Source organism: Sturnus vulgaris, chromosome 1, assembly GCF_052056855.1.
Source record: "Sturnus vulgaris isolate bStuVul1 chromosome 1, bStuVul1.hap1, whole genome shotgun sequence".
Classification (NCBI taxonomy): domain Eukaryota; kingdom Metazoa; phylum Chordata; class Aves; order Passeriformes; family Sturnidae; genus Sturnus; species Sturnus vulgaris.
Window position 1 is genome coordinate 50,639,517 of NC_142243.1, and position 27,365 is coordinate 50,666,881.

The following is a 27,365-nucleotide window of genomic DNA, read 5'->3' on the forward strand; positions in this document are numbered from 1 at the left end:
TCTGTGGCCCTGTATACTCTCTCTTACGCATGAAGGGCGTAAAACCTGCTGATCTGAGAGGTATTTTTAACAGTAAAAGTGTCTAATTAGCTGCGCAAAATGCTAAATTTTGCTGATATTCTTCATTTTCTCAGAGTCACTTCTCTACACATATAACCTATTTGGGATGTAATAGTCCCAGAATTCCACTGGTGTTTTAGGTATGCAGTGCAAGCCAAACATGTGAGTGTCTTCCAGTTTGAATGCAAATGGACATGAAATCTGTATTTGCCTAATGACAAGGATGCCCATCTTGTCTGGGAATTATTAAACCACATGAACACATAATGATTCTCAGTGAATTTCCGAAAGGACTATCAGCTTGTACAGAGCCTACCAAATATGTGCAAGTAACTTGCTCAACTCATTCTTGGGTATGTGTCCTCTGAACATTCTGGGAGGGAATGCACAGAATACACACAGTTGCATGCTCTTTAGTGTTTATCCATAAGTTTGGGCAGGTATAGCCTAAATAATGGACTATTCTTCTTTGGAAAACTTGACTTTTCTGCTTGGAGGGGGAAAAGCTGCTGGTAGACCCCTTAACTGGTAAATAGCTGTGCACAGGATAATGGGATAAGGATAGCAAATGCAAAGTCTCTTAAAATGTACTTCATACATTGTCCAAATTAGCAGGACTGTTGTTTTATGATAAAAAAAATACCATATTGCACAGCTTAGGTTTCCTTCTCTGGCAGGAACAGCGTTTTGAAATTTAGTTAGCTTCATGGATGGCAAATCAATAATGGATGCCATTTCAGTTACCTTGTGGTGTTGTAATTCTCTGTGTTTTGCTATACTAATTAGGTCTGACTTCAGTGAGAAATGTTTCAGGAGCAAGGAGGTGAATTATTGCTGAGTTCCTGGCTGTCACTGTGGAGATGAAGTAATCTCGGAACTGAATAACCTCAGTGGTTTCAAGAGCTGGTAACTTAACATCCAAGATCTCACATTCTGATGTTGCAGCTGACAGTGAGTTTTAGGCTCAATCAGTCCGTGGCTTATGCTTCAGCTGAAAGAGTATCAGAAATCATAAACTGCACTTACCTCATAGTTGGCATTTAATTACTTAATTGCTCTTATTTTCACATTCCCCTAGAGACTGAAAGTGTCTTGCAAATAGGTATTTCCTTCTTTTGGATCCAAGGCTCCTCTGCTGAAGGAGTTGCAGGTGGGAGAGGTACATGTGGGATGGGCCCCAGGCTCTGATGCCTCCCTACTCCCAAAGCCACTGTGGACGAACAGCTCAGGAAGTAGAATGCAGTTTGCTTCCGTGTAGCAAACCTAAACACTGTTAACTGAAGCCAAAAGCAGCAGCTCTTTGTCTGTTTACTTGACTCTGGGATTTTATTGTGAAACATTGGGTAGAGAGCTAGTGTCTCCCTCTCCAGGTACAAGCTGCTTGTTCCTGAAGGTGGAAAAGAGACTTCCCCTCAGAGTGTCTCGACTTTCCTCTCCAACAGTGTGCTGTCAGCTACATCATAAAGAAAATGGATGGATCAGGAACAGAATCTAGGGAGAGCAAGTACTCTGAAGCGTGACATACCAGTTCTATGCTTTTTTTGGGAAAGCATGTAAACTCCCTTTATATTAGTGTGAATGATGATTCCAAATAATCATTGCTTCTAACATAAACAGTTTCTAATATAAACCATTCCTGCTGGTTACCACAGACGGCCTAAGTGGCATGGAAAATTTCAGTTGTTACATCGCAGTCACCCAGAGAATAGCAGTGGTGATTGAAATTATTTTGCAGTGGTTTGAAAAATGCTGAGTGAAAGGTGATACAGAATTATTGCACTTCACAGAGGGCAAACACAAAGCAGACTCAGAGCCTGCTTTCATTTTACCTGGCCTGTCCTTGTGGGATGTTGGAGCTGACAAAGCCGCAAATTCATGTGGCTAATTTCCTAATCATTTCCATGCCTCAGCCAGTACCCTTCTCAGCCTTATACGAAATTAGGGAGGAGGATGAAAAAAGAGAGGATGGCTGATATTGCACAAGAGCATTTACAGATAAAGACTGTGAGTTAATAACTCTAATTTAGTAATGCCTTATTGTGGTGCTTGATAGTCTGACAATCAACACACAATACAACCTACAAGAACACATGTGAATGTGTGTTAACTAGTATTAATGAATGCATTAACTATCAATTGGCCTACTAATTACATTTTACTGCTGTTAAGACTTCTGTCCTTAAAAAAATAAATAAAAGTAGAATTCTTAGTCAAAACTAATCAAATGTATATAATCTAAAATATATTTAATATAAAATGCATATAATCTTTTTCAGCCAAAGTCAAGAAATATAAGTATATCAAATATATTTACTGAATTCACTTGTCATGTACTACCATTTAACAGCTATTCTTGTAATGGCTTTACAGACTAAGTATTTTTAGAGGATGAGTGCTCTAAGTTCCCTCATGCTTGAATACAAAGTGTCTATTCTCTAATGCCTACATCTTGCAGCAATACATCTTTACTGTCATATCTGCAAATAAAGACCAAAAGAAGCATTCATTAGGACTATCAAGTTTATCATCCATCAGAAAACATATGTAGGGTAGATTGTTTTCTGATGTGTTTTCTTTGCTCAGAAATTGCTAGTTAAATTTTAAAGTCAGTTTTATTGTTCAGGTGGTTCAAGGTCTGACAGAAGCTCCGAGATTTACTCAGCAGCAACACACCCCACAATCAGGAGCCTTGTATTGCTTTTAGAGTAGAAAAAATAGTAGTTATAACTGGTTTATTTGTTGCAGCTTCAGAAACTGAAACGATCCCTCTCCTTCAAGACGAAAAGCTTGCGGAGTAAAAGTGCAGACAATTTCTTCCAGAGGACTAATAGTGATGTGAAACTGCAAGTAGACTTGATGCCTGAGGTGAGCACAAGCACTGGGCAACTCCCCAACTCAGAGAGCCAGGCATCTTCGCCCACCAGAGCCCAACAGCTGCCAGAAAACAAGACTCACATCTTCCAGGAGCACATCTTCAAAAAACCAACCTTCTGTGATGTCTGCAACCATATGATTGTTGGTAAGAAACATTTTGTTTTAAATCTCATTGTGTGTCCATGCTAGAACTTGCAGGATGACCTTTCTCTAACTTCTGTGAGCCCAGATGTCTCCTTGAGAATATTCATGCAGAGACATTGTGGATTTATGTCGTATCTGCCACAGGCTAACACAAGTTCTACGTTTGTTGACAGATGTCTTGCCCTGTAGGCACATATTGTTATCACAAATTACAGGTGAGGGATTCAGCTGGAATCAAACTCTTCTGTCATTCAGGTTATACTGAGCACCAAGCACAAGTTGTATGCTACACTAGAAGCAGCAGAAATCCATATTGCAAATGTGCCCACTGTCCTCACTGTTTCCCACAGCAGTAATTTTAACTCACTTTCTCCTCATGTCTGCCCTCACACCCTGCATCACCCTCAGTTCCCTTTCACTGTGGTGACCATACCTACCTCTCCCAGCTGTCCCACTAGTCACTTAAGGGACAAGCAGTAGCATCTGCTGGGTGGTAGCCTCTTATCTGCTTGTATGGGTGTGAGTTTTGGCTATCTAGGATGAATATTTTGGGAGACTAGGTCAAAAACCAAATATACCAGCCGAATTTACACTGCAGACTTTCTTGGGGTTCTTCTACCTGATCCCTCCTATGCACAAACCTTGCACTACTTTATGTGTTTGAAAGATACGCTTATCTGCTCTCTGAAGATGTCCATGAGTATGTAAGTTCTCGCGAGGGACTGACTGACTGACAGACAGGAGATAATTTTGTTACTGTCTTTAGTATGCAGGAAAAACCTCTCTGCTGAGCCCTGCTTGTAAGGTAATTTTCAGTGCAGTGTGAAGACCTAAAAAGCCAGCATCCATTCAGATCATCCATGAGGCTTTGCAAGGAGAGAGCAAGAGAGAAGTGCAAGTGCCTGGTGGTGCCTGCATGGCCACCACAGTGGGAAGCTGCAGGAGTTGCTATTCAGAAATATGATCCTGGAAATTCACATCCTTGCGGCTAGTGTTATACACATGATTTGGTCTTCCTGCTTACCATCTACTTGTCCCAGCACAGTAGAGCAGGAGTAAATTGAGTGGCAATTTACCAGTGTGAAATTGAGAGACACAATTTCCAAGCTTTTTGGCAGGACAAGGAGCTAAACACTGATTTAGCTTCATGTAGAAGTAGTACAGGTCTTTGAGTTCAATGTCTGTAATTTGAATAGCTCACTGTCAGAAACTTAGTCCCTTGGCATGGAAGTTACTGCCTTTTAGGTAACAGTATGGTAATTTCTTTAAAGATGCTAATAGGACTGATCATCATTTTTCAAATGTGGGTGCTCAGTGCTCCCCACTCGTGTGAGGAATTTGTGGTCTTTTGAAAAGGCAGCTGTCTACAGAACATTAAAATTGATGCAAGACAATCTTGCTTCCATAAATTAACTTATATTCACACTTCACAGCTGTACTGAATCCAAGGAAACTAAGGAATTTTAATCACAATTTTTTGGTGTCACTTTCCTGTCTTTTAAGGTTTCTTTTTACTTAAAGTGGTAAAATAAATAAAAAAGAGAAGCAGTAAAGTATCAGTATCAGGGAAGTTCACAGTCCAGGAATTGACAGGAAGTCTGGAAGAGCGGTTAATTGAAATAAGTTTATATATGGGAAAAGGCCTAGAATTTGTCTGCTTCAGTAATGTGGATGGATGTTCTATCAAAGCTTACTTTCACAAATACATACTGCAATATAAGTTTCTTGAATTTCTGGCAGCTTCTTTTGAAGTTGTATGGACATAAATATCATCACAAATCTGCATGACTCAGTAGTAGTGTTTCAAAATACTGCTGCTCATGACAGATTATTGCTGACAGCAAACTTTGCAGAGAGTAAATCCAGTTCATAAACACTCCTGTCCTTCTTTTCTGGGCAATCTGTGTCCGCCTGGAATAGGAAAGTCCTGAAGCACAGCTCTAAGCATCGAAACATCAGCTTTAATCCCCTGTGCTTTCTGAACTTTTTTCTGTTCTCTCTGCTGAGGGCTTTGTTTTTCTGTTCTATATCTTGGCCACTTCATTAGCTAAAGAAGCCTTTTATAATTGCTGAAGAAAATAACGTGACCTATTTTGTCTGGTGGCAGTCTGAGTCAGGTGAATAGTTCTGGCCTCCTCCACCTCATCTCTGTTTAGAGGTAAGGCAGAAAAGATGTTAAGAGTATTACCTTAAGATGCCTTAGAGTATAGATGCCCTGATTTTCAAAGATAAACATCTTCTCTATTCCTGCCATCTTCTCTCTTTGAACCTTTCTGCAGTCATGCCTGGTTTTGCTGTATTGTATTTTAAGCAGCTTGGTAGATCTCAATGTTACTGTTTGCCATTCAATTAATCCATATAGGTTATGCAGCTGTAGTTTATAGGAATAGAGAAGCAAAATAGGCAGCTTTCAGGAAACTCTGTCAAGCCTGCTCCCAAAGACAGACTGAAAAAGCCTCATTTCTGTTCAGGGACTCTGAATTTATGATTGAAACGTGGAGCCTATTTGTTCTCTCTGTTTGCATTTTTCACAGGCAGCTACACTTAACAGTAATGAGTCTATGACTTTAAATTCCTCATTGATGAGAATAAAGACAAAGACAGCTACATGCTTTGAAGACTGGAGGAAAGATTCCAGGAAAATTGTATCTTGACTTTAGATGGTTTCAATTTTGCCACCAAGAATGATTCCAGGTTAACCTTAAATGGCACTCTCTGAACTAAGCAGCTCTGTTTGGTACACAGCAACGTAATGAGCAGTGAACAGCATGAACGTGCAGTGACTGCTTCAGTCTCACTCATGTGGCAGAATCTGTCTGTAGCTTCAAAGTGAGCAGGACACATGGAGCACAGACAGGAGGTTTCCTGTGCTGCTCTTTCCACAGCAAAATTAAAGAACTTAGAACATTATCTTACTATAAAAAATATGTGCATCATCCCTCTTTGATTCCTGGGCACTATGAGCCAAATACTGCCTTTGGGATGCAGTGGTTCATCCACATATTGGGGTCAGTTGTCCAACCACAGCTTCAGGTTATGAAGTCTCAACCCCCTGTCTTGCCCTCTTCCCTTTGCCGTTGTTTATGCTTTTTGGGTAAGAGTTGTCCTTGATTCTCTAGCTGGGAAGACATTGTTTTTTCTAACTACCCTATGAAGAGAACTTACTAGCACCTAACATGAAGTTTCAGAGTTACACACTAAGCAGCAGAAAATCTGAAAAATATAAAAGCTAAAACCCAAGGCATCATAATCAGTATATATATATATCAGTAAACTTACTCTTTCAAATGTTTTACATGCATCCCAGAGTGCAATGCAACATATTCAAAAGAAAATCTGTTTATTGATTTGATTTCAAAAAAGAAAAAAGAGTATTAATAGTGTGCTTCATACCTCACTTTAAATGCAGGAGTTGGAGTGGTCCTACTAATTGTACTAGATTGAGACTTAAGTTCCACCTCAGTAAACAGAAGAAAAATTTGATACACAAGCAGTAATTTTCTTTCAAATTAAATAATGGAGGAAATTTCACATTTGAGGGAGCTTTGAAGAGTGCATACAGAATCCATTTTGCATTAATGGGGCCTTCTTACAGCAGCTAATTCTCCAATAAAATAATCATTTCTAATAATGAATTCAACAGTAATAATTCACAAAATTTCAGAACAAATCAATAGTGTGTTGGAGCAGACTACATACTCCTTTCTCCCATTCACTGTTTTACCACTGTGAGTGCCTAGAATAAGTTTAAGACTGAGGGTTCAGCTCCATGGAGGACTACATATTTTCCTAAACACCCTTGAACATCCTCTCACAGTTTCTATCTTAGAAAACCATTAACTTGATGGGTTTGGTAGTAGTATTTATCACTATTTTAATATCTAACCCCAGCAAGGGAAAATCAAAATGCCTTTTGGAACGTCTTGTTAGATCATAATTTAGGAGACACTGGTTTTATGGGGTTTTTATTTTACATCACAGTGAAAAGAAAACCGAGTCAGATACCTCTGAGTTGCATCGTATTATCTACCATTTCTTGTGTTTAGTGAGAATATGGTAAGCCTTGGCAATGGCAAATTAAGGGAGACAAAACTGCCTGGCACCAGCAATGATAGATACTATTAAATCAATGTTGCATCAGATTACAGTCTTAAGCTATGCTGGTCAGAAGGAAGTTCTTGCTCTTCTTCAGTCTCTGGTGTGTCATCAATCATCTCTGTGACGCTTCACTGTTGAAGAAAACATGATGTCAGTACTCTATAGTTGAAAAATATTGTGTATTTTTTAAGAAAAACCTCCATCTGTAGAATTCTCAATGTTTTACTCATTTGCAGATCATTTCCTGTGCTGATTCACATGGAAAACATGTTATTTCCCACATATTCCAAGCATATTACATGCAATTAATGTATTCCCATCTAAGTCAAATATAAAGTAAGAAAAAAAGTAAGGCACTTTGCTTTAAAAAATATATTACTTGAAAGTCCATCTTTCAAAGCTGTGTTTTAAAGAAATATCTGCTTGTTTATATTGTATCATTCTTTGTGTTTCCAAAGTGTTCTTAACTGTTTCACTCCATTCTTAACCTCAACTATGGCACAGAATTTTAATCAAACACCTAGGGGTTTTTTGCATACCTGTTAGAACCTGTTAGAAGTCTGCCTGGAACAAATTGAAGGAAGACCAGAAAAAATCGTGGTCTGCAATGTCCAGTAACAGTCAAAACCATGTTCTTCTGGGTCACGCCACCCCTGGCTTAGGTAGCTGAGATATATGCACTTATAGGTATTCTCGGGGCAAACAGATTTCTGGTTTGGATGCAGATTCTCTGGACCTTTGCAGCTCTGGAGGTAAATAGCTCAGTACTTGTCTTCTCAGGAAACTAACCAGACTGCAGTTAGAGAAACCTGTGGAAAACAAAGAAACAAGTAAAAAAGATAAAACCAAAACACAGCAGTAGCATATCTTCCTTTCAGTCTATTAATCAATAGTGCTTAAGCAGTGAAATTGTGTTATTCCTTCAGAATTGACCCATTCCTACCACCGCCTATTCTGATTTGGCCAGTCATTCTGGAGGTTCAGACAGCCAAAAAAGTACCATTAATAATTCTTTCTCACTTCATCTTTTAAAAGCAGCCTGTATTTCACTGTGCAGTTCTGATTGCTAGAACTTTCAACTGCTTTTACCCCCAAAACTGTATTGTAAAATCCTCTAGAGAGTTAGGCTCCAAGTTGATAAACTGACCAAGCTTCTCAAATGCAAGAATAAGGAAAGAGGTCTAGACTGAAGCTATGATTCCCCTTTTCTGTTAAATCCTGCATTTGAACACTTCTCTTAGACTATCAGTAACTGCAACTAATAAGTACTGGAAAACCTCCATGGTTAGAGGAGGTGTTTATATAACTATAATTTATGTGGATGTTTATTAAATATAGAAAAATTTTGCAGGAACTATGACACAGTGCTTTCTGCGTCCAGTCTGATCAGGTCTCTCTTAAAAAATACGCTTGGCTCTTTTTAAGCTTGCTGCCTCATTTCATGAAGTAAGGATTCTAGTTTGGTCCAAACCTGCCTATATCCAGCTTTATCGAGGTAAACAAAGGAGCAGTAAACAGTCACAGATTGATTAGCACTTCCTGGCAGCAAGAAAAAATAGAAGTACTCTTGGAAGCATGACTGTAACTGACTTTTTCCAAGGCTATAGTAGTTTAGAAGATTCTTTTGACAGAGATCTTGGAAAAAACAAAACAAAACAAAAGGCATTTTTTTTATCTTGCAGGATGAAGGAAAAAATAATGTTATTCATTCAGTCCTGCCCCCACTCTTCCTAGTCTCTCTAGCATCTCCCAATATAGATGACCTTGAGGAAAGAGGTTTGTGTCGCCACTTCATCAGAACAAGAGTTGTCCTCTGGAAAGAAGGGTAAAGAGCTTCCAGCGAGGGAGACATACCCCTGGAGCAGGGCTTGTGTAGTCACAGCCAAGCCTTCCCACATCTATTCTCCGGAGACACTATTACTATTACAGAAAAAATTTGTGTTGTTTATTATTAAGAGTTTTCCTATGGAAAGAAGCTTTCAAAAGCAGCTGAAGCCAGACTCCTTTTTTTTCATTTGTGATGAAAAATCATGAAATCATGCCAGACCAATGTGATAGCCTTCTATGATCACATGACTGGCTGGGTAGATGAGGGGAGAGTGGTGGATGTTGACTACCTTGACTTCAGCAAGTCTTTTGACAATGTCTCACATAACACTCTTGTAGGCAAACTCAGGAGGTGTTGGATGAGTGGATTGAGAACTGGTTGAATGGTAGAGACAGAGTCCAGTTGGAGGCTCATTACTAGTGATGTTCCCCAGAGGTTGGTACCAGGTCCTGTCTTGTATAACACATTCACCAATGACCTGGATGAAGGGATGGATGTATCCTCAGCAAGTTCACTGACATTACAAAACCAGGAGGAGTGGTACAGAGTCCTGTGCTAACATCCAGTGAGACCTGGACATCCTGGAGAGTTGTATGGAGGGGAAGCTCCAGAAATTCAACAGAGGCAAATACAGGGTCCTGCACCTGAGTAGGAATAATGCCAGGCACCAGTACAGGCTGGGAGCTGACCTGCCTGAAAGCAGCTCTGCAGGTCCTAGTGGACAACAAGCTGTCCAAGAGCCAGTGTTCTTGTGGCCAAGAAGGCCAATGGTATCCCAGAGTGCATTAGGAAAAGCTTTGCCAACAGGCTGTGGGAGGTGACCCTGCCCCTCTACTCAGCCTTGTTGAGGCCTCCTCTGGAGTGCTGTGTCCAGTTCTGGGTTACCTGGGCAAGAGACACAGGGAGCTCTTGGAGCAGATCCAGTGGAGGGCTACAAATATGATTTGGGGGCCTGGAGCACCTTGCTTAGAGGACAGGCTAAGGGAGCTGTTGTTGTTCAGCCTGGAGTAAAGACAACTGGGAGGGGATCTCATCAATGATCGTAAGTGCCTGAAGGGGGGTTTGCAAGAGGATGAAGCGGGGCTCAGTAGTGCCCTGGGAGAGGACAAGGGACAACAGGCACAAACCGAAACAGGAAGATTCATCTGAAAATGAGGAAGAACTTATTTAGTCTGAGAGTTACAGAGCGCTGGGCCAGGTTGTCCAGAGAGGTTGTGGGGTTTCATGTTACAGAGCTATTCAAGGCCCATCTAGCCATTATCCTGTACAACCTTCTCTAGTAGAACCTGATTCACCAGGGGATTGGACTAGATGATCTCCAGATGTCATTTCCAAACCCAGTCATGCTGTGATTTATTGAAAATGGGCCATTGTGTAACCTTCTAAATAACTGGCATCAGGTGCCATCCCATATATTACTAAATGGTCTACTATCCCTGCGTCTACCTCCTAATCCCCTCCACTAAATTTACTCCTGGATTTAGGATGCTTTGTTTCAGTTGACAACAATTAATGGCTCTGGGCACCTAAATCTTCTAGCACTTTTGAGAGTCAGTGTGAGTGAGACACTTAAGTCATCTCTCTCTGCTGCAGTAAGGTTTAGGGCAAACAAAAACATTGTATTTTTTTAACACACATCTGCTAAAAACTGGTGTAAAATAATCATTTTGCCCTATTAGATTGAAATTGAGCCTAGCTTAATCCTACAATCTCTTTCTTGAGTTTATAAATCTCCATAAGCATAGACCTTCCCACTTCTGAGTGGAGCCCTGTAAGAAGGGCCAAACAAAAGTCTTATGGAAATATGAAGTACTAATTTACCTAAAATGTACAATATGCATTTAACTGCTAGTTATAGACCAGTCAGGTATAGGTAATATCATCTGGACTCTCCAAAATTTCCCAACAGTGGATAATTTGTCTGTTAAAATAAATAAAGTGGGAATAAACAGAAGTAAAGACATAGAAGCACATATAGTATGCACAGTGTAAGTGTGCTCCATCTACTTCTACTCCTATTTTTGATAAACATGACAAAAAGTATCCAATTCATACAGCCCCACATTTGTAGAAAAGCTTCGGGGAGCCACACATTATCCCTGTATTAAATTATTATTTTTCTTTGTTAACAAAGAGTTAAAAATACTTTAAAGCAAATATTAAAAAGAAAATACTTAGTCTGTTTATCCTCTGAAAGGACTTCCTCCTCTGAGATGAGGCAAGAATGTTATTGGTTAATTGGATAATCAGGAACTGCTTAGCTGAGAAAAGAGGGTGGAAATATATTTTAAATTCTCTTCTGCCCTTGAACAGCATCAGACATGTTTCACATTTGTTAGCAGATAATTTTCAAGCAGATAACTTTAATTTGGGGAAAATTGCTATTGATATGAAACTGCAGTTAATCCTCAGTCAGAAGAGACTTTAAAAAATGTTGACCAACATTTGCTGTTTAATTAGATGGAAAACAATAAGCATTTCTAGAACATCTACAATTAATATTTTAATATTATGTTAGCCATGGTGATTTTTAATCAAGAATTACATTAAAAACCACCAAACACTCTACTCAGTAGTGAGTAGGCTTCTGGTATCATTGCTCCTGTTACCAGCTCTAGTGAAAAACACAATGGCAAGCTCAAGGTTTTTTAAAGGCCAAGGGATGAAGCAGAATGCAAGTGGGGTTTTTATGTCCTGCTCTGTACTTTTCCAGAGCTCACATGGAATACTGGGTGTCTTATGGGTAAGCAAATTAAATGCATCTTCTTTAAAGCTGACTTTCTTGTAAAAATATTATTTTTCTCATTAGAGTCCTTATCTACCAGAGTGTGACTGTTATGTGGATAATTACAATGCTGAATATCTGAAAAAAGCATTTTCTAGAAGCAAAATTATTAGAAGCTTTACCTTACTCTGAGTTTCAGAAATCTTAACATGAGGCACCTAACAGAAATGCTTTTGCAGAAATAGCACACTGCCATCATGTAGAGTAAAGTGCCTGCCCACATTCGCTTGTTGCTGTCCTTAATATAGAAGGATGTCTCAGAGAGCAGAGATCCTTGTGGCTCACATGGATCATCGCATGTTTTTCTGCTTTGGTAATAGGAATGCAAGCTACCACAACTTCGCCAATGCTCTTCTCTGAACTGCTGAAATTTTAGTTTTCCAGGTATACACAATCTGGAGCTGTTTTCTTCTTTGACATAAGTTTATGTTATACACGGGAGGATACTGCAAACACATGGATCCTGACTTTTAATTCTGAAGACATGCTCAGTTGAAAATAACATGTTGAAAATTGTGGTGTCATGGTAATTTCCTTTATAACATACAGGGAGTTGTCTGTATCCATGATTTGACAGAAGATTTTCTTATTCATTTAATTAGTAATTGGTGCCACATGGAAGTGTAGCTGTAGGTGTGCTTTTAGGCCAGTACTGCTATGTACCAAGTAATGAATTGTATCAGGTTATAACATCTGTTTGCAGCAGCAAGGTGAGATGTTCTGTCTTGCAATGTTTATTACACAGTAAAAAATTCCAATGTGGAGAGCATCTGGGTACCAGGTTTTATTGAAGAAACAATGACATTACAGATTTTGCCCTCACACTAACTTCTTCCCATTCCACCAGCCTTTAATTCCCTAAGTCTCCGCTTCCCTGCATGAAGGGGTCACTACTAGTGACATTGGGCAAAAAGTAATTTTTTTATCCTCCTGTGATGTGGCTTGAAGATGCCCATCTGGGCATCCCCCGGCATTGATGTCCATCACTGAATGTCCATCACTGATGTACAACATTGATGTCCATGGCTTCCTCATTGTCAGGATCTTTCTGCACTTACCTCCCCAGGCCAGGATCTTCACCTTTGGCCCCCTTCTTTCTGAGACCACTTCTTCCTCTCACAAACTCGTTTCTTGGCATCAGATCTTCTCTCTGGAAACCAAGCTCACAGTTCCTCCAGTCTAAATAACGTATGTGCATAAGAATAGCACATGACCAGCCTTTTTACTAGTGCTCTGGTCTTCTGTCTCTTTATTAATTGGAGGATTTGGGATACACTGCTTTTGTTTAGTCAGTGTTATATCAACATTTCCAGCAGCTAATAGTGGTTGCAGCTTGCAAGTAGCAGCCTCCTGTCTGAAAGTTCAGGGGTTCCATTTCATACATTCACCCATGCACTTACACAGCAGTTACCTGCTGCTTGTTCCTGTTCACAATTTCAGCTGTTCTTGGCCTATGACAGCTCCTGAATCTTTATATCCGTATTGACATTCAGCTCTGTGCAGTACCTTCTGACACAATGACCTGCTTTTTGCTGGACTTTTGTTATATGTTATAGTTTTGTACACTGTACAACAGACAGATAATACCTGCCAAGCCTTTTGCTGCACCTGTGGTTTTCCCTACCCCTGATAGTGGTAGCACAATTATGATTGATGTTAATTTAGTTTTTGGACAACAAACCACGTAGCCATGCTGGTGCAAAGCACATGTGTAAATGAGAAAATCTATGGCTTGTGTTGTCTTGGTTTGTTCCTACTGGAATCCAGGGGGAATTCAGGCAATGCAAATACTGTCTAAATATGGACAGTTTATAAATGATGCATTTAATTATTCATGTGGTAGACAAAATCTTAGAAAGCAGATTTTTGGTGATTTTGATTAATGATTTAAGTATTTAGAGATAGAGTGAAATTTCAGCTTAATGTCCCCATTTTTTTCACTGTCCAGATCGACCCTTGGGCAGGTAATATTCTTTTTGCTTTTTCTGAGCTACATAAACTGTACAATCACTTGACAGAAATTTTTCTTATTCATTTAATTAGTAATTGGTGCCACATGGACGTGTACCTGTAGATGTGCTTTATGCCAGTTCTGCAATGTGTCAAGTAATGAATTCTCTCAGGTTATAACAGAGAAGACTGAGATTACCTCTTTGAGTAGATGCCAGTTGTAAATGAAGTGTTTTTACTGCCCAACCTGTGTGATTTCACTGAAATTGGTAACTATTTCTGAAAAAAAAACCCATCTCCACCCCTCACCCCATCCCCAACCTGCACTTAGTGTGAAAGGTTTTACTTGAATATTTTTCCATTGGTTGGAAATCAGGAAGAATTTACAGAAAACAGGAACAGATATTGGAAGGGGCTGCCAGGGAAGGGACGGAGTCACTCTTCTGGAGTTTAAGGAAAGACTGGATGTAGCATTCAGTGCCATGGTCTGGTTGAAAAGCTTGTGTTAGGTCATGGGTTGGATCGATGATCTCAGAAGTCTTTCCCAAACTAATTGATTCTATGATTGTATATTTTCCACATGGAAAAGAAACTGACACACATTTTGCTATAAAATGTGATTACAAAGTTCTGAAAGATAGAAGCACATTGTGACTAACTGTAGAAATAACTACCCTGAAAACTAATCCCACCAAAGTGGTGTAACTACCCAGTTACTTATGGTGGTGCCCTGAATTCCCTCCAGTCCAAGCAAATCATGATGTCAATTACACCTGTAGCTTCTGGTGATCTTCCTTAGCTATGTGTGGTCCCAGGTAAGAAATGGCTTTGGAATGAAAATCTGCGTGTGTGGCCAAATCCTGACCAAACACTAGATTTTATCCACATGTAGTTATCTTCTTTGCTCCATTTACCATCTCCATCACTAGCTACTGTAAAATGGAAAAAGGAGGAAGAGGAATTGTGGTCCTGGTAAGTCATACATCAGTACTTTTGCATGCAAGGCCCATTACTGCAGGCACTGCCAGTCAGTTTGTGCTAACATAGATGTGCAACAACACTGGGAGCTTGCACTGGTGAGGGAGTGGTTTTACTTCAGGAAGAAAGAGCCCAAACCCTCAGAAAGTCTGAAACAGCAGAATGCCAGTGAACAACCAGCTATATATATATTATGGGGCTTTTTTTTACTAAACATTTTATAATTATAATTGATTTTCCTGGTCTTCTGACAGTCTCTCATTTCAAGCCCATTGATGATGAAAGAGCCACATAAACAACAGGCTGTATTAAAAATCCATTAGCAGAGGAGAAAGGACAATAAATCCCTTTGCTGAGCAGGTCTTCTTTTGTTCTGTAATTCTTTTCCCACATTTTCAGCAAGCTCACCGTTCTGGTCTTCATTTCACATCATAGTTTTTTTTCAGATTCCTTGTTTCTGTTTTCCAACTCCTGTAATGGTACAAGACCCTTGGAAGATAAAGGTTTTGGCACATGTGAGCAGCCTTACAAAATTCAACTGCTTTTTCAAAGCATTTCAAAACACAGGAAAAAAAGGCTACAACTGATAACTTTTCATTACAAAGCATGTAAGAACACAGGTGCAAATAACCTGAGCCTGTCAAAATGGAGATCTTGTTTGAAATCTAAATTTCATCATCTTCACCTCAAGAAGAGTTACTATGTTTACTAATACTACTGAGACCAAGATCAGGAATTTATCTCTGCTTGTCTTCATTTGAGATAACACATCAAGTTTAATTTCTCCATGGTCCCTTGTCCTATTCAGCTCCAGTGCCATCACCTCCCACAGGCAAATCTACGCCTATCTTTTCTGAAATATTTTCCTTCTCAGCAAAGCAGCCCAGTTCAAAGACCTATAAGCACAGGCTCATCAATCTTGAAAATTATCTAGAAAAGTAGGTATTGACATATCAGTTCCAGTTTGTTCAGAGCAAAGAACATTAGACATGATTTAGCATGTTTAGTGTTTAGGGGATGGGGACTTTATCTTTCAATAATAGCTGTTAGTTTATTTACCATGGTGTTCCAGCATCCTAATTAACATTTAGATAATCAAAAACCTGAGATGATATTTTAAGAAGTGAGGAGGTGGATATTTCCTTTCAGGGATAGACTTTTATAGCAAAGCTGCTGAATATGTGAAAAGTGCATTTAAAAAAAATTCTTATGGCCAAATTTTTAAAATACTATTTTAGCAGGGATATTTTTCATCCCTATAGCAGTCTTGTAGAAAAACCTAATACTGCCTAATACTGCCTCATTTTTTTCTCAGCATGTATTTCTAAAGAAAACTATGTCACTAGGAGCTCAGTTCTCATTTTGTGCATTGTTTTGTAGCCTGCCTACATGTAATGCAACTTTTCTTACTATTTAAACTTTGGATATTGTTATGGAGAAACTGGGGTAGGCACTCGAATGGACCCACACCTCTCAGTGACATATAATATAAAATTTATTCATTTGACAGGATAGGTACCATGACTGGATATCGAGTCCTATTCTACAGAACATAAATATTCAAGCTCCAGCTTCTCTCCACATGCTGTTTGGTTTAGAGTGACACAAGGTGGACTCAGGGGAACAGGACATTTCAGGCAGTCAAGGCACCAGGTCAAGACCTGGCAGCTTGCTCCCAAGTTCAGACGTTTCTCCTCTAGCTCCATGTTGCTGGACATCTCTGTAGAGTACCTCATCCCAAGAAATTATAAATTTATTTCTATAAATTTATAATTTATATAAATTATAAATTTAATGCGCCCAAAATTATAATACATTATATAAATAATAAAATTATAATAACTTCTATAAATTATAAATGTAATACACCCACTGTACATTTTGAACTGGCAGATTTAACTGTAAAAAATCCAACCCACAACTTAATAAAGAAAAAAATCTTATTACTAAAGAGTAAATTTATGTCCATCAGTTTGAATTCTCAATCACATATCAGACAGCAATAACTTCCAGTGTTCAGCCCTCCAGTGTGGCTGGGGAAATCTGTTTTCAAGCTTTGGTCTATGACTTACCTGATGAACAGCTGAGGATCTGCACTTCCATACTCTCTAAAATGTCACCTGGGGAAAGTGATGGGGCAGCATGAGCTAAAAATAAAATAATCAGAAGGGTGCCAGGCATTAGGACCGAGCATAGTTCCCAAGGTGGCAGAAGGCACTCAGGGAGGCAGGAGGCTGAGGAAGGGTGAGAAAAGAACTTCCCAGCTCATTCTTACAGAGCAAGTGGCTTGGATGAATTAGACTCAAGGTTTTTAACTTTAAAGATCTGCATGTCTCGTGTAGAAAATGCCATTTTCTGATCTCCTCACAGCTCTTGATTGAGGTAGAGCAAGAGAAGGAGAAGCACTTGTCCAGCAGCAGCCAGCCACAGGGGCATGAAGCAGCTACAGAGGAATTATTTAAAATAGTAATCTCTTTCAGCATCAGAGCTTTTACACAAAACCAATTAATTAAAAACTAAGAAGGGAGCATGAGAGTAGAGTGCACAAATGCTTAGAGATAACTGCAGAGGCACCAGTCCCATTTCAGGGATTTCCTCTCTTTAAGGTGACATCCTAAACCCTTCGCTGCTGCAATACTGTCCAGCTTGCTTAAAGTTCTCCATTTCCCATCATTTTTGGCATGGATGAAGCTTTCTGGTGACAACTGTAAATGCATTTCGTGAGAGAGGGGTAAGGCACTCATTATTTTTATCAGCCTCCCACAGCAGAAGTTGAAGTGCTAGGGAAATTATGTAATCTTAAATGTATTTATTTTTGAAAGTTTTAAATCAAAACAATTTCTGATCAGTATGTTCCTCTCAGTTGGAATAATAAAAAATAGTGGTTTGGTCATAGCTACATTAGCTGGAGGTGACAGTCTCTCTGTGTCTCTTTCCCTTCCCCTTTCTCTCTTTAATAGATCTGAATGTTTTTATCCTCTCCTTTTTGTTTTTTTCCCCACTTTGGTGTAAGTGCCTAATATAGTTATGTTTTTACAGTCAGCATAACATCATGTTGTTACTAACAATTGCAGTTTTCTTTGAAATATCTCCAGGCTGCAGTGCTTGTTCTTCCTCTCCAGTTATTAATCTTATGTTGAAACTTGGATCAATAGGCAAAAAGCATCAGCCAACAGTGCTGTGGCCATAGCTGTACTGGCTAAGAGGATGATACAGGTTCCCTTTTTGTGTGTGTAACAAGCAGATTGTCATTTGCATTCCTTAGGAAAAATACTACTTTCCTGAAATGCACAGTAGTTACTAAAATGCTTTTGTAGGACAGACAAAAAGAGATGGAATCAGATTCTGCCCCGTTCCCTTTGTCTTTCTCTGCCTCCAAATATTTCCTATTCACCTATACTGAGATATTCTGTTTCCATTTAGGCTTCCTCCAAAAAAGATTTAAATTTACAAAAGCGATGCAGTGTGTCCTTTTAGTGGTATTTAAGGTCATATTATCAGAACAGTTTAAGATTCAATTTTGCATGACTGTTCTGGAAAACCTAGCCACTGGTTTAGATATTCAAAGGGGAGCTGACCCAGTCACAGAGTATTTCTAGTGAGGTGTTATTAAACATGACCTGCTTCTCAAAACAGTGCATCCTTCCAGACCTAGGTCACTGGATACATTAGCTGATATCTGAAGAAAATGACTGGGCAGAACCTAATTTGTAAGTTTATTTAAGAGCTACTCCATATTCTGACCTGAAATTTTCTCTTGTTTTCCAGTGAAATACTGTTTCTTTTATCAATTTTGCCTTTTTTTTGTTTGTTTGTTTGAAAAAGTATACCAGCCTGTACAGACTTGGAGATAGTTGGCACATTGATGATTAGGACACAAAGGACATTTGTTCAAATGTCTGTGTGTTTTTACCCTATATGAATTTCATTACTATATTGACACTACTTCATTCACTGAAGAAGACATGTTAAGTGTTCATGGATACTGTGAGTCAGCTGAAGATATCTAGTACTTTCCATTCTAAAACCCCACTTTTAGAGTTTGCGGTTTTTATAACTTTAATCACCAGCATGTGGGCCAAAATAATATTAGTGCAACCTCTGACAGTTTTACCCCTTAGTCCCCTAAATGAGATCCATCTCATACAAGTTTTGGCAAGAGACAAAGACAGTGAGCCCATAAGAAAGCTCAGGAGGCCGTTAACCACTTTGTATTTGGAAAAAGGCTAATATGGTACTCAAGAGATGATGCTTAAAGACACACACTGACTGAGGAGAGTAAAAAATGTTGAATAGAACTGCCCATTCATCAAGCACTGTCTGCTCTATTTGGTGAATATAGTAGTGTCCCTTGAATAAAAATAGTAAAAATCACCATCCCCGGACAGCAAAGAAACCAAAAAGCAACCGAGTAGAATTTTATTTCATCCTGCTCAGTATTTAACAACCAGCTTAAAAGGGTCTTTGTAGAAGAAGATGGGGGGGGTGATTACTCTTTGAAGGTAATAGCAAAGCTATCAAAGCTGTTAGTCTACTCCCCATTTGAATGAAAACCAGAGAAAAAAAGTAGTTAGGTTACTCCAAGTGGAGCTTAATTGTTAAGCCTTTAGTTCCTGTATTTCTGATCCATCACTGATTGAAATTATTCCAGGTGGGCTAAGACATAATAGTGACTACTGTATGTGAGTATTAGTAGCTTCCAGCTTTGCTTTAAGGAAATAGGGGAATATCTGCTGGTGGGCATAAACTAAAAGTAGGCTGCAATCAAGCCATCAGCAATTTAGGGGAACAGCCTAGACGGTGATGGTCAGCTTTGTAGGTCATCAGTATGTGTTCAGCAGACGTCCCTGAGGAGACTGTGTTAGTGTCCAAGGCTTCACTAATTGGAACACTGCACTTTCCAGACAGTGCTGTAACCAGCTCAAATGTGAACTCTCTCATTACCCTTCCTCTGTCCCATGTTTCAATCCACAGAAAGATTAACCTAGTGGGAATAAGCACACCACAGAGAGGCTTTCAACTTCAAACAACAGCTGGTACCCTATGGAAGTGAAAAAAAATTATCCTTAAATAGTCTGCCCTATTCTGTTGTCACAGCTGTTGCTATTATTGTAACTATCTTTGTCATGGTCAATTTTTTTTTAAAGAGTCATTAATATCACTTATTTTATATTATTTAATGTATGTTCAGACCAAATTCCTACCTTTCTTATGATTTTCAGAACTTACTGGAAAATAATGTTTCAACACATTGCTATATCCTGTGCCAGTACTTTAGGCATAATGAAATAACTATCTTATACCAGTGAATGACTGTAGAACTTTCACTGTACTCATTCAGCATTAAATAACTTCCTTGCAAGATCCATGTTCTGCCTGCTTTTTCACTGTTTCAAACTACCAGATGTCTCCTAAAACCTGCCCTATTCAGGCATCTGCAAGGTCAATAAGTTTGCATAAATGAGAAGCCAGAAATTGATGCAATGAGTCAAAACGTGGTCTCATTTACACCAGTACTAAATGCAATCTCTTCTCCGTGATGTGAGCTGTGATTTTGCCTCATTTCTGAATCCCAGGAACTTTTGGTCAGGTACATTGCCAGTATGCAATTATCTGATTCCTGGCATGCACTAGTTTTGAAATAGCTTAGCCATGGTTCTCTGAGTGATTTAGTGTAATGGGGAAGAGAAACCGAAGAAAGAATTATTCTGTGGGAAAAAAATACATGTCTTGTAGAAATGCCATTTTCAGAACTGGAGATATGGTATAAGATGGAGATATGATATAAGCATAAGTACAGCATAAATGCTTCTTCTCCAAGCTCCGTAGTTATTCCTCACTGAGAGGCAGGGAGACACAAGGAAATTATTCCCAAGGTAGCCCTACCATAAACCAAGTAGTTAGAACTGCAAATAGGTTGAAGATTGGAGCTTTTGGTAGTTACAGAGATTTCATTTTGATTTACAAAGACTTCTTATAAACTCCAGTGTGTGACTGAAATACTTCTCTTTGAAGCCTCTACTTAGCTACTCAGATATAAAAATACGGCACTCAGCAATGGAAATACAGTGTTATTCTTTTGTCATTGTCTTACTCATTTTCACATGACCACAGATTTCTGTTCTGAAAAAGTTAGAGTTTGATTTTTGGAAGCAACACAAATGCTTCACATGCATTTTGCCCATCATTTGGGGGCACAGATGTTTTGATAAATGTGTATCTTCTGTGATCACATGGTTATAACATGTAAGGACCAATATCCACCTTGTAAAGTTAACAGTAAAATGGCTGGAAGAGCATAACATAGCCAGCAGGAAGGACTGTGAGACTGTCTGCCTTTTCACAGCTAAGTCTTAGGAGTAACTTGGTACAGACGAGCATGAGAGCAGAATTAGATCCGGTATAAGCACTGGTGTGTTGCATAGGACAACTGTCATTTTCCTTTTTTCATTCTGCCCTATATATATAATGAAAAACTGTGAGGGAACTACTCTTTTCTCAGGGCCAATTGTTGATCGCCAGGAAGGGTGATTCAGCATTTCATCATCAGTAATAAAAGCAAAAAGCCGCAGAAGTCAATAATGGTTTGGGCACATGTAATTGAAAAGAAACTGTAACTGAAAAAATCCTCACAGCACACTAATCCAAGTGCAACTATGCAGGAAATAGAAACCAAACAAACAGACATGTGTTCTTCTAAGAAATCCTGTGTTTGGTAGGGAAAATACCCCAGAAAAGAGGATAGAAAGGATGGCTGCACATAATGAAATGTGGCTGAAAGGAGCAATAAGTGAGGACCAGGCACTGACCCCACTCCCTTGAAGTCCCTGGGGCACACCACACACTCAACCCCACTCAGTTCCTATCTCTCCAGCAGTCCCTGTAGGAAGGTGGGAAGGATCTCAGTTCCCTGTCCTAAAAGAAACACACAGCTGAAACATCTGAGCCTAGCTCATTGCAAAAACCCGTGGCTACCTCAGCCTGCCTTATCTGGCTTGAAAGTGGCCACTCCAGACACCCCTTCCTCTGCAAGTGGAACACAAGGCTTGGGTTTTGGCACCAACTTGATGAAACCTTCCCTGAAGTGCTTCTTTCTGAGGTAGCACTTTGCTGAATGAAACTGGCAGCATGTACATGGTGTTGACTATTCAAATAACCAGTGAGCTAAACGAGTACTTTCAGATATGGGATCTTTCTGACTAATATTTATCATGTCTAACTAATGAGGGCTGGTTAAAATATTAAGAGTGTTTAGTGGTTTATTACCTTGTTTCATACTCATCCTCACAGTAGATACAATGAACAGATACCTTGTTTACTCATTCTGTTTACACAGTCCTGTAGGGATAGAGTTGCTGCAGTGTCACTGCTTCTGTGTAGTTTAGGAAGTGTTATGGTTGGATGAATAAATGTGACTGTTCCTGCCTGGAAGCAAGTAGATTTGGGTCTGTCATTTAAGAGTAGGTCCTCACTGAAACTAATGCAGAACTACATTTGGCCTAGTGGGAGAATTCTGCTTCTTTAAAGCAAAATTTCTGCTGTAGCTCTCCTACCTGTGACACATAACTTTTCCACTAACAAAAAAGGAAAGCGCGGTCAAACTCGTGGCACCCTCACTGCCCCACTCAGGGGCATGCAAGGAGCCCTCCCTGCACCCTCTGAGCACTGGCCCACGATGGTGAGAGCAGCAGTCCCTCAGAGCAATTGTCAGTATTGTTTCGAGCATGTGTAATTGAAAAGAAACTACAACTGAAAAAATCCTCACAGCACAGTAATCCAGTGCAACTATGCAGGAAAAAGAAACCACACAAACAGGGATGTATTTGCCTGTGGGTGGGTGATGGCAAGGGTTAACCCTCTCACACATGCCTGGATGTCTTGGTTTGAAAGACAGGTATGGTCTAAGGAAAGGCAGGAGCCCTTTTTCTGCGATGCAGAGTGCAACCCCCCTCCCTTTTAATTATTTTAGGTCCAATTCAGACGCCTTCAGGCAGGAGATATGGGGATAAGAATAACAGTTCTTTACTGGTATCTAACAAGGCAGAAAACAACAACAGCTATAAAAATTGGCAACAGAACAGTCTAGCTCCGCTCCAGTCCCTTCTGGCCGCAGGCCGTCTCCCTGTGCTGTTACCGGTGCTGTGGGGGCAGGGCAGGTCCCGCGCAGTTGAAGAGGGCTGGGTGATGGCGGCCGCGGCCCAGGGGTGAGAGGGGATGGGGAAAGTGACTCCCCCCTCACGGTGTCGGTCGTGGTGCTCAGCAGAGTGTCCGGAGGTAGTAGGGTGAGATGGGAGAGCAGCAGAGCGATGTCCAAAGGCAGGGAGCGTGGATCTCAGTGCTGGGATGGCAGGGGAAGATGCCAGAGCGGAGCCCAGGTTGTCTTCCCACTCCATGAGCCAAGCGAGAGAGAGTCCCCCGCTCCAGACCCCCCGTCCCACCTTTCCTTTTCCGGTTCCCTCCCCTCCCCCTCCAGCCACCCCCCTTCGAGAGAACATTATCTGTCGTTTCAAGGTGTAGCCACAATTACTTAGCATAACAATGGGAGAAAATTCCACTGAAAGAAAAGGGAATAATTCAACCTCCAACACTGGAGCTACCTCTCACCCACAAAACCTGGGCCTCCACTGATGGTCCAGCTCCCCAGAGCTGCTCCAAAGCCTGGGTGCTCCTTCAGTGGCTCCCTCAGCCATGCACAGCCATGCCGAGACCTTTCAAAGGGGTTTTGCTTGGTGTTCGTGGCGCAGAGATACTGTTGGTCAGATCAGCATATAGCAGAGCATAATCCAATATATATCTAAAGGTAGCAACAGCCTGGGAAAGAGCCTGGGGGACAAATTCCTAAAATTGAGAGGCTGTAAAAAAAATGGGTGTGCCAATGTGCATTTTTAAAAGTAGGTAAGGCAAAGAATGTTGTCAATATTTGCTCTACTGCAACTGACCCCATCAGTTCTTTCAGGTCACTTGTTTAAATGGATGGAAACTATTGATTTTGTCTAACTCAATCTTTCCTGTGTATTTCACAGGGACAAATGCTAAGCACGGACTGCGCTGTAAGGCTTGTAAGATGAGCATCCACCACAAGTGTGCAGACAGTATCAGACAGCAGCGTTGCATGGGCAAGCTGGTAAGTGAGCAGGACAGGCCAGCTTGTGCTAGAGCCACTTCTTTTGTGTGCCTGAGCCCCAGGTGTGCATTTAGCTTCTGCATTAGCAGAACCCACACCAGATCACTTCAGTGAGGTGGGAAAAGTGAAGTCAGGTGGTGCCCTGTTGTCAACTTGGGCAATTGCTGCTGCTGCACAAGAATGCAGACAAAATCAAATCACAAATCTGGTCTGCTTTGTGGATGTTAAAATACAGTTACAGAATAAAAATTTAGCTAGCTAACAGAATTAATTGCCTTGATTTCAACTTTTCTTGCTGTAGTGTAAACCTCTCAAACAATGCTATAAATTAATCATAGTATTTCAGTAGGGTTTAACAAATCTTTCAAAATATGTTTTATTGTTTTCTCCACTGTTAGGGCTTGAATAAAAAAAAAGTAATTCACGTTAAAAAGAAAACCAAAGGATATTTCACAGTAAGACACTACAGAGTTTGAAGCAATCTCTCATCAGGAGAGGCTGGGAAGAGCCTGTCTCTGTATGGACACAGCACTTTAGTGCCTGGGTTGCCTTCTGAGCAGCAAAATCTCATGACTGTCAAAGGCAGTACACTGTGTCTTAGAGAATTCTAACCCACCTTGTTGACTGTTAAGGGAATATGGTTCCTTTTGGTTACTTTTGGGAAAAGAACTTGGAAAAATGCCAATTGGAATATGAAAAGTGAATACATAGATTCATGTTTCAGATGTTCTCAGATTTGTTGCAACTTGAAGGCGCTTAAGACAGCTATAAGGTAAAACCTAACACTTTTACTGTGTTAAGTGATGGGAAAATGCAAGCACTGACTTCAAAAGCTCTACAAACCCCACCTTTCACTGGAAAGATCTTTTCTGTCTAAGAATGTTTACTGAAAGCTATTGTTGTTTATATCGCTGAGGCCAGTCTTTGTGTATCTAAACCATGATCATAGTTCCAGTATGAGGCATTCTGGTATAGGAATGTGGTCTGTGAAGAGCTGAATGACAAGCTCTGGACAAGGCAAATATTATTTCATGTTAATTGATTCATGCATTTCTTGATTCCAGCCTCAGCTCTTGTGGTTACTAGCTTACAAAAACAAAAAAAATAGAGACTAAATTTACAGCAAAGTCATAGGAGTTTTGTGAGTTCATGCTGATGCTCTGTCTGAATCTAGCTTGGGGGTAAACAAAGGCTGAAGAATCTGGAATTTATTCCTATAAGACTCCAAGATTATCAATCCTCTCAGTCTTTTTCAATCTTTTCTGCAGCTCATTACCTGAAGAACTAGTTGTCTATCAGATTTTGATGTACACTGAACAGACGATATGGAAAATATGCACATCTCTGCAAATCTTCCTCACTTCTCACTGTGACTAGAAGTTCTCACCGCCTGCAGACATTAGAAATTGGAGAGACCATTCGTGAAATTCCAATGACTTGGAGGCATTCATTTTGAGTACTAAGCATTTGCCTGAATCGAGATACATTTTTTAGAATGATATAGGCACCATTATTTGCCATATTATGGTATTCTTTAATATAGCTTGAGTTGTTATGATGCATTTCTCTACTGGACACTGTGGGAATATCTGGGAGAGTTTTTGGACCTTACAAGAAAAAGGGAAAAAACAAACCAAAACAAAACAGTGAAGCTGCAGTCAGTCAGCAGTAAACGTTAGAAAAACCTATAGAAAGGTTCTAAATTCCTTGGGTTTGACATGTGCATATGTAGGAACATGAGGATTTGGAGTTAGAATGGGGAAAGATAGTCTCATATTTAACAAATACAACACAATGCAAATTCACATTATGTAAGAAGACAGGGAGAGGGAAACTTCCCAGAACCTCTAATGATTCAGCACTTCTGCTGCAATTAATTAGTGCTGCTTTTGTGTAAAACAAAAGAAAAAGGAAAGCTGAAAATGACCCCCTTCTTCCACATAAATATAAGAAATTGGATTTTTCTAGGACAAAAATCAAATAAACATCTAATCTCTAAACCTCACAGTTTGAACAACAGGAGGCAAATTTCCAGCCTCACCACAATGTTCCACCATTAACCAAAGAACTGAGGCTATTTCTACTTCATCAATCAAGGCAAGCAATGCCTTGATTCACTTGTTTTTGCTTTTTCTTCCTCCAGCCAAAGGGATTTCGACGGTACTACAGCTCACCACTACTCATTCATGAACAGTTTGGCTGCATCAAAGAAGTGATGCCTATTGGTAGGTGTTGACTGCTTTTCCATTCAGTCTTCCTTTGGCAATCCTCTGCAACAGCAGTGGCAGACTCCCAGCCATAGTATTTACCCTCAACAGCTGTCCAGCTCCTTTCAGTGACTGGATGCCCTTCTGCCATCTCAGGAAAGGACCACTTCAAAGATATGAAGCTGGAAGAGGAGAGGGTGTGCTCATTGTGTGTTTCACTCAAAACCCTGTATGCATACCTCTTAGCAATTACACTGTTTATGATAACAACTACCTGAAATCAAGGTTGGTAGCTTAGAAGTGAAGACATACTGAAATATTGAGATGAGGATCTGAACTAGGAAGAAACAGATAAAAGACAGGGCGATCAAAACAGCAGGGGGTACTCAAATCACTGGTCTGGCTTCTGAGGGGTGCTGCTAGCTTCCTGTTCTTTTTCATCCATATTTTTTACTTTCCTTATATTTTTCCCTATTGATCCTGTCTACACATTGTCTGAGTACTTAAAAGGCCACTTTTTTCTCACTGTAATGCCAAATTTCTGAAAAGTAACATTTTGAAATGAAGAAGTTAAGTTTATTCTGGAAAATACTTTTCTCGACTAGTACTCTAACCAGTCAGACCTGGAAGTGCAAAAAATCAAAGCTAAAACTAGGCAGTCAGTTTAAAACTGCTTGTCTGATCACATTTGCATTGTTACTGTCAGCAGTTTTAAAAAATTTAATTACAAGGATTTCATCTAAGTTTCTCTTTCTAAAAAACACCCATCATTTTAATCAGAAGTAATAGAAACATTTTGAATAAACTCTGGCTAAAAAATGAGGTGTGCTTTGCTGTAATCAAAATCCGAAATCTGTTCTATTTTCTCAGTACTTTGCCTAAAATTTCCCTCCTTCTACATAGTGCTACAAATGTGCCTTATTCCACATGCCTGCAGCCTAGTGTCACAAGGGAGGTTGAGCTCCAAGAATGCAATATGTAGAAGAGAGTTTAAACTGAATTTGCTTGTTCCCAGTGAAGACATCCATTTCTCTTCCATGGGAGATGATTTTTGTGGCTATCTGTGAGGGAAAGCTACTGTTGAGAGCAATCCAAGAAGTTACTGATAAAGACAAACGTGGATTAGAACGTCTTGGTACTTTGTGTTTCCTTACCTCCATGTAGGTAGCATCAGTGATGATTAGGGAAGGAGAATAGCAGGTGACAAGAGACAAGGCAATGGCCAAGAATGGAAAAGCCAGTATGAGAGGAGGACGATCTTTATGGGACTAGAGAAGCAGCAGAAAATTGATAGCAATTCCATTAAGTTCAACACTC

General features: G+C 39.9%; 2 protein-coding genes across 22 annotated transcripts in view; one reads left to right on the forward strand and one right to left on the reverse strand.

Annotated features, from left to right (window-relative positions):
• The window catches only part of STAC (SH3 and cysteine rich domain), a 79,351-nt gene that overhangs the window by 22,772 nt on the left and 29,214 nt on the right, over positions 1-27,365 (forward strand). For 6 of the 7 annotated variants that reach the window (XM_088167134.1, XM_014891670.2, XM_088167124.1 and 3 more), the window contains 3 exons: positions 2,806-3,079; positions 23,741-23,841; positions 25,985-26,066. In XM_088167134.1, coding sequence (XP_088023260.1) covers positions 2,917-3,079; positions 23,741-23,841; positions 25,985-26,066 — 346 coding nt within the window. In that variant the 5' untranslated portion in view covers positions 2,806-2,916. Of the gene's footprint in view, positions 1-792; positions 967-2,805; positions 3,080-23,740; positions 23,842-25,984; positions 26,067-27,365 lie in introns of those variants that run through there. The other variant, XM_088167155.1, reaches the window with a different exon arrangement.
• Positions 6,402-27,365, reverse strand: part of LOC148225207 (uncharacterized) — a 109,028-nt gene continuing 88,064 nt past the window's right edge. For 4 of the 15 annotated variants that reach the window (XR_015804486.1, XR_015804511.1, XR_015804487.1 and 1 more), the window contains 2 exons: positions 7,716-7,985; positions 6,402-7,307 (listed from right to left, as the gene is read on the reverse strand). Coding sequence is in view for 6 of the 15 variants with exons in the window: in XM_088167176.1 (XP_088023302.1) it covers positions 7,858-7,985; positions 16,790-16,864 (203 nt within the window). In the remaining 9 variants the exon portion in view is untranslated. Of the gene's footprint in view, positions 7,308-7,715; positions 7,986-15,125; positions 15,207-16,789; positions 16,865-27,365 lie in introns of all 15 variants that reach the window. The other 11 variants (XR_015804493.1, XR_015804522.1, XM_088167195.1 and 8 more) reach the window with 7 other exon arrangements.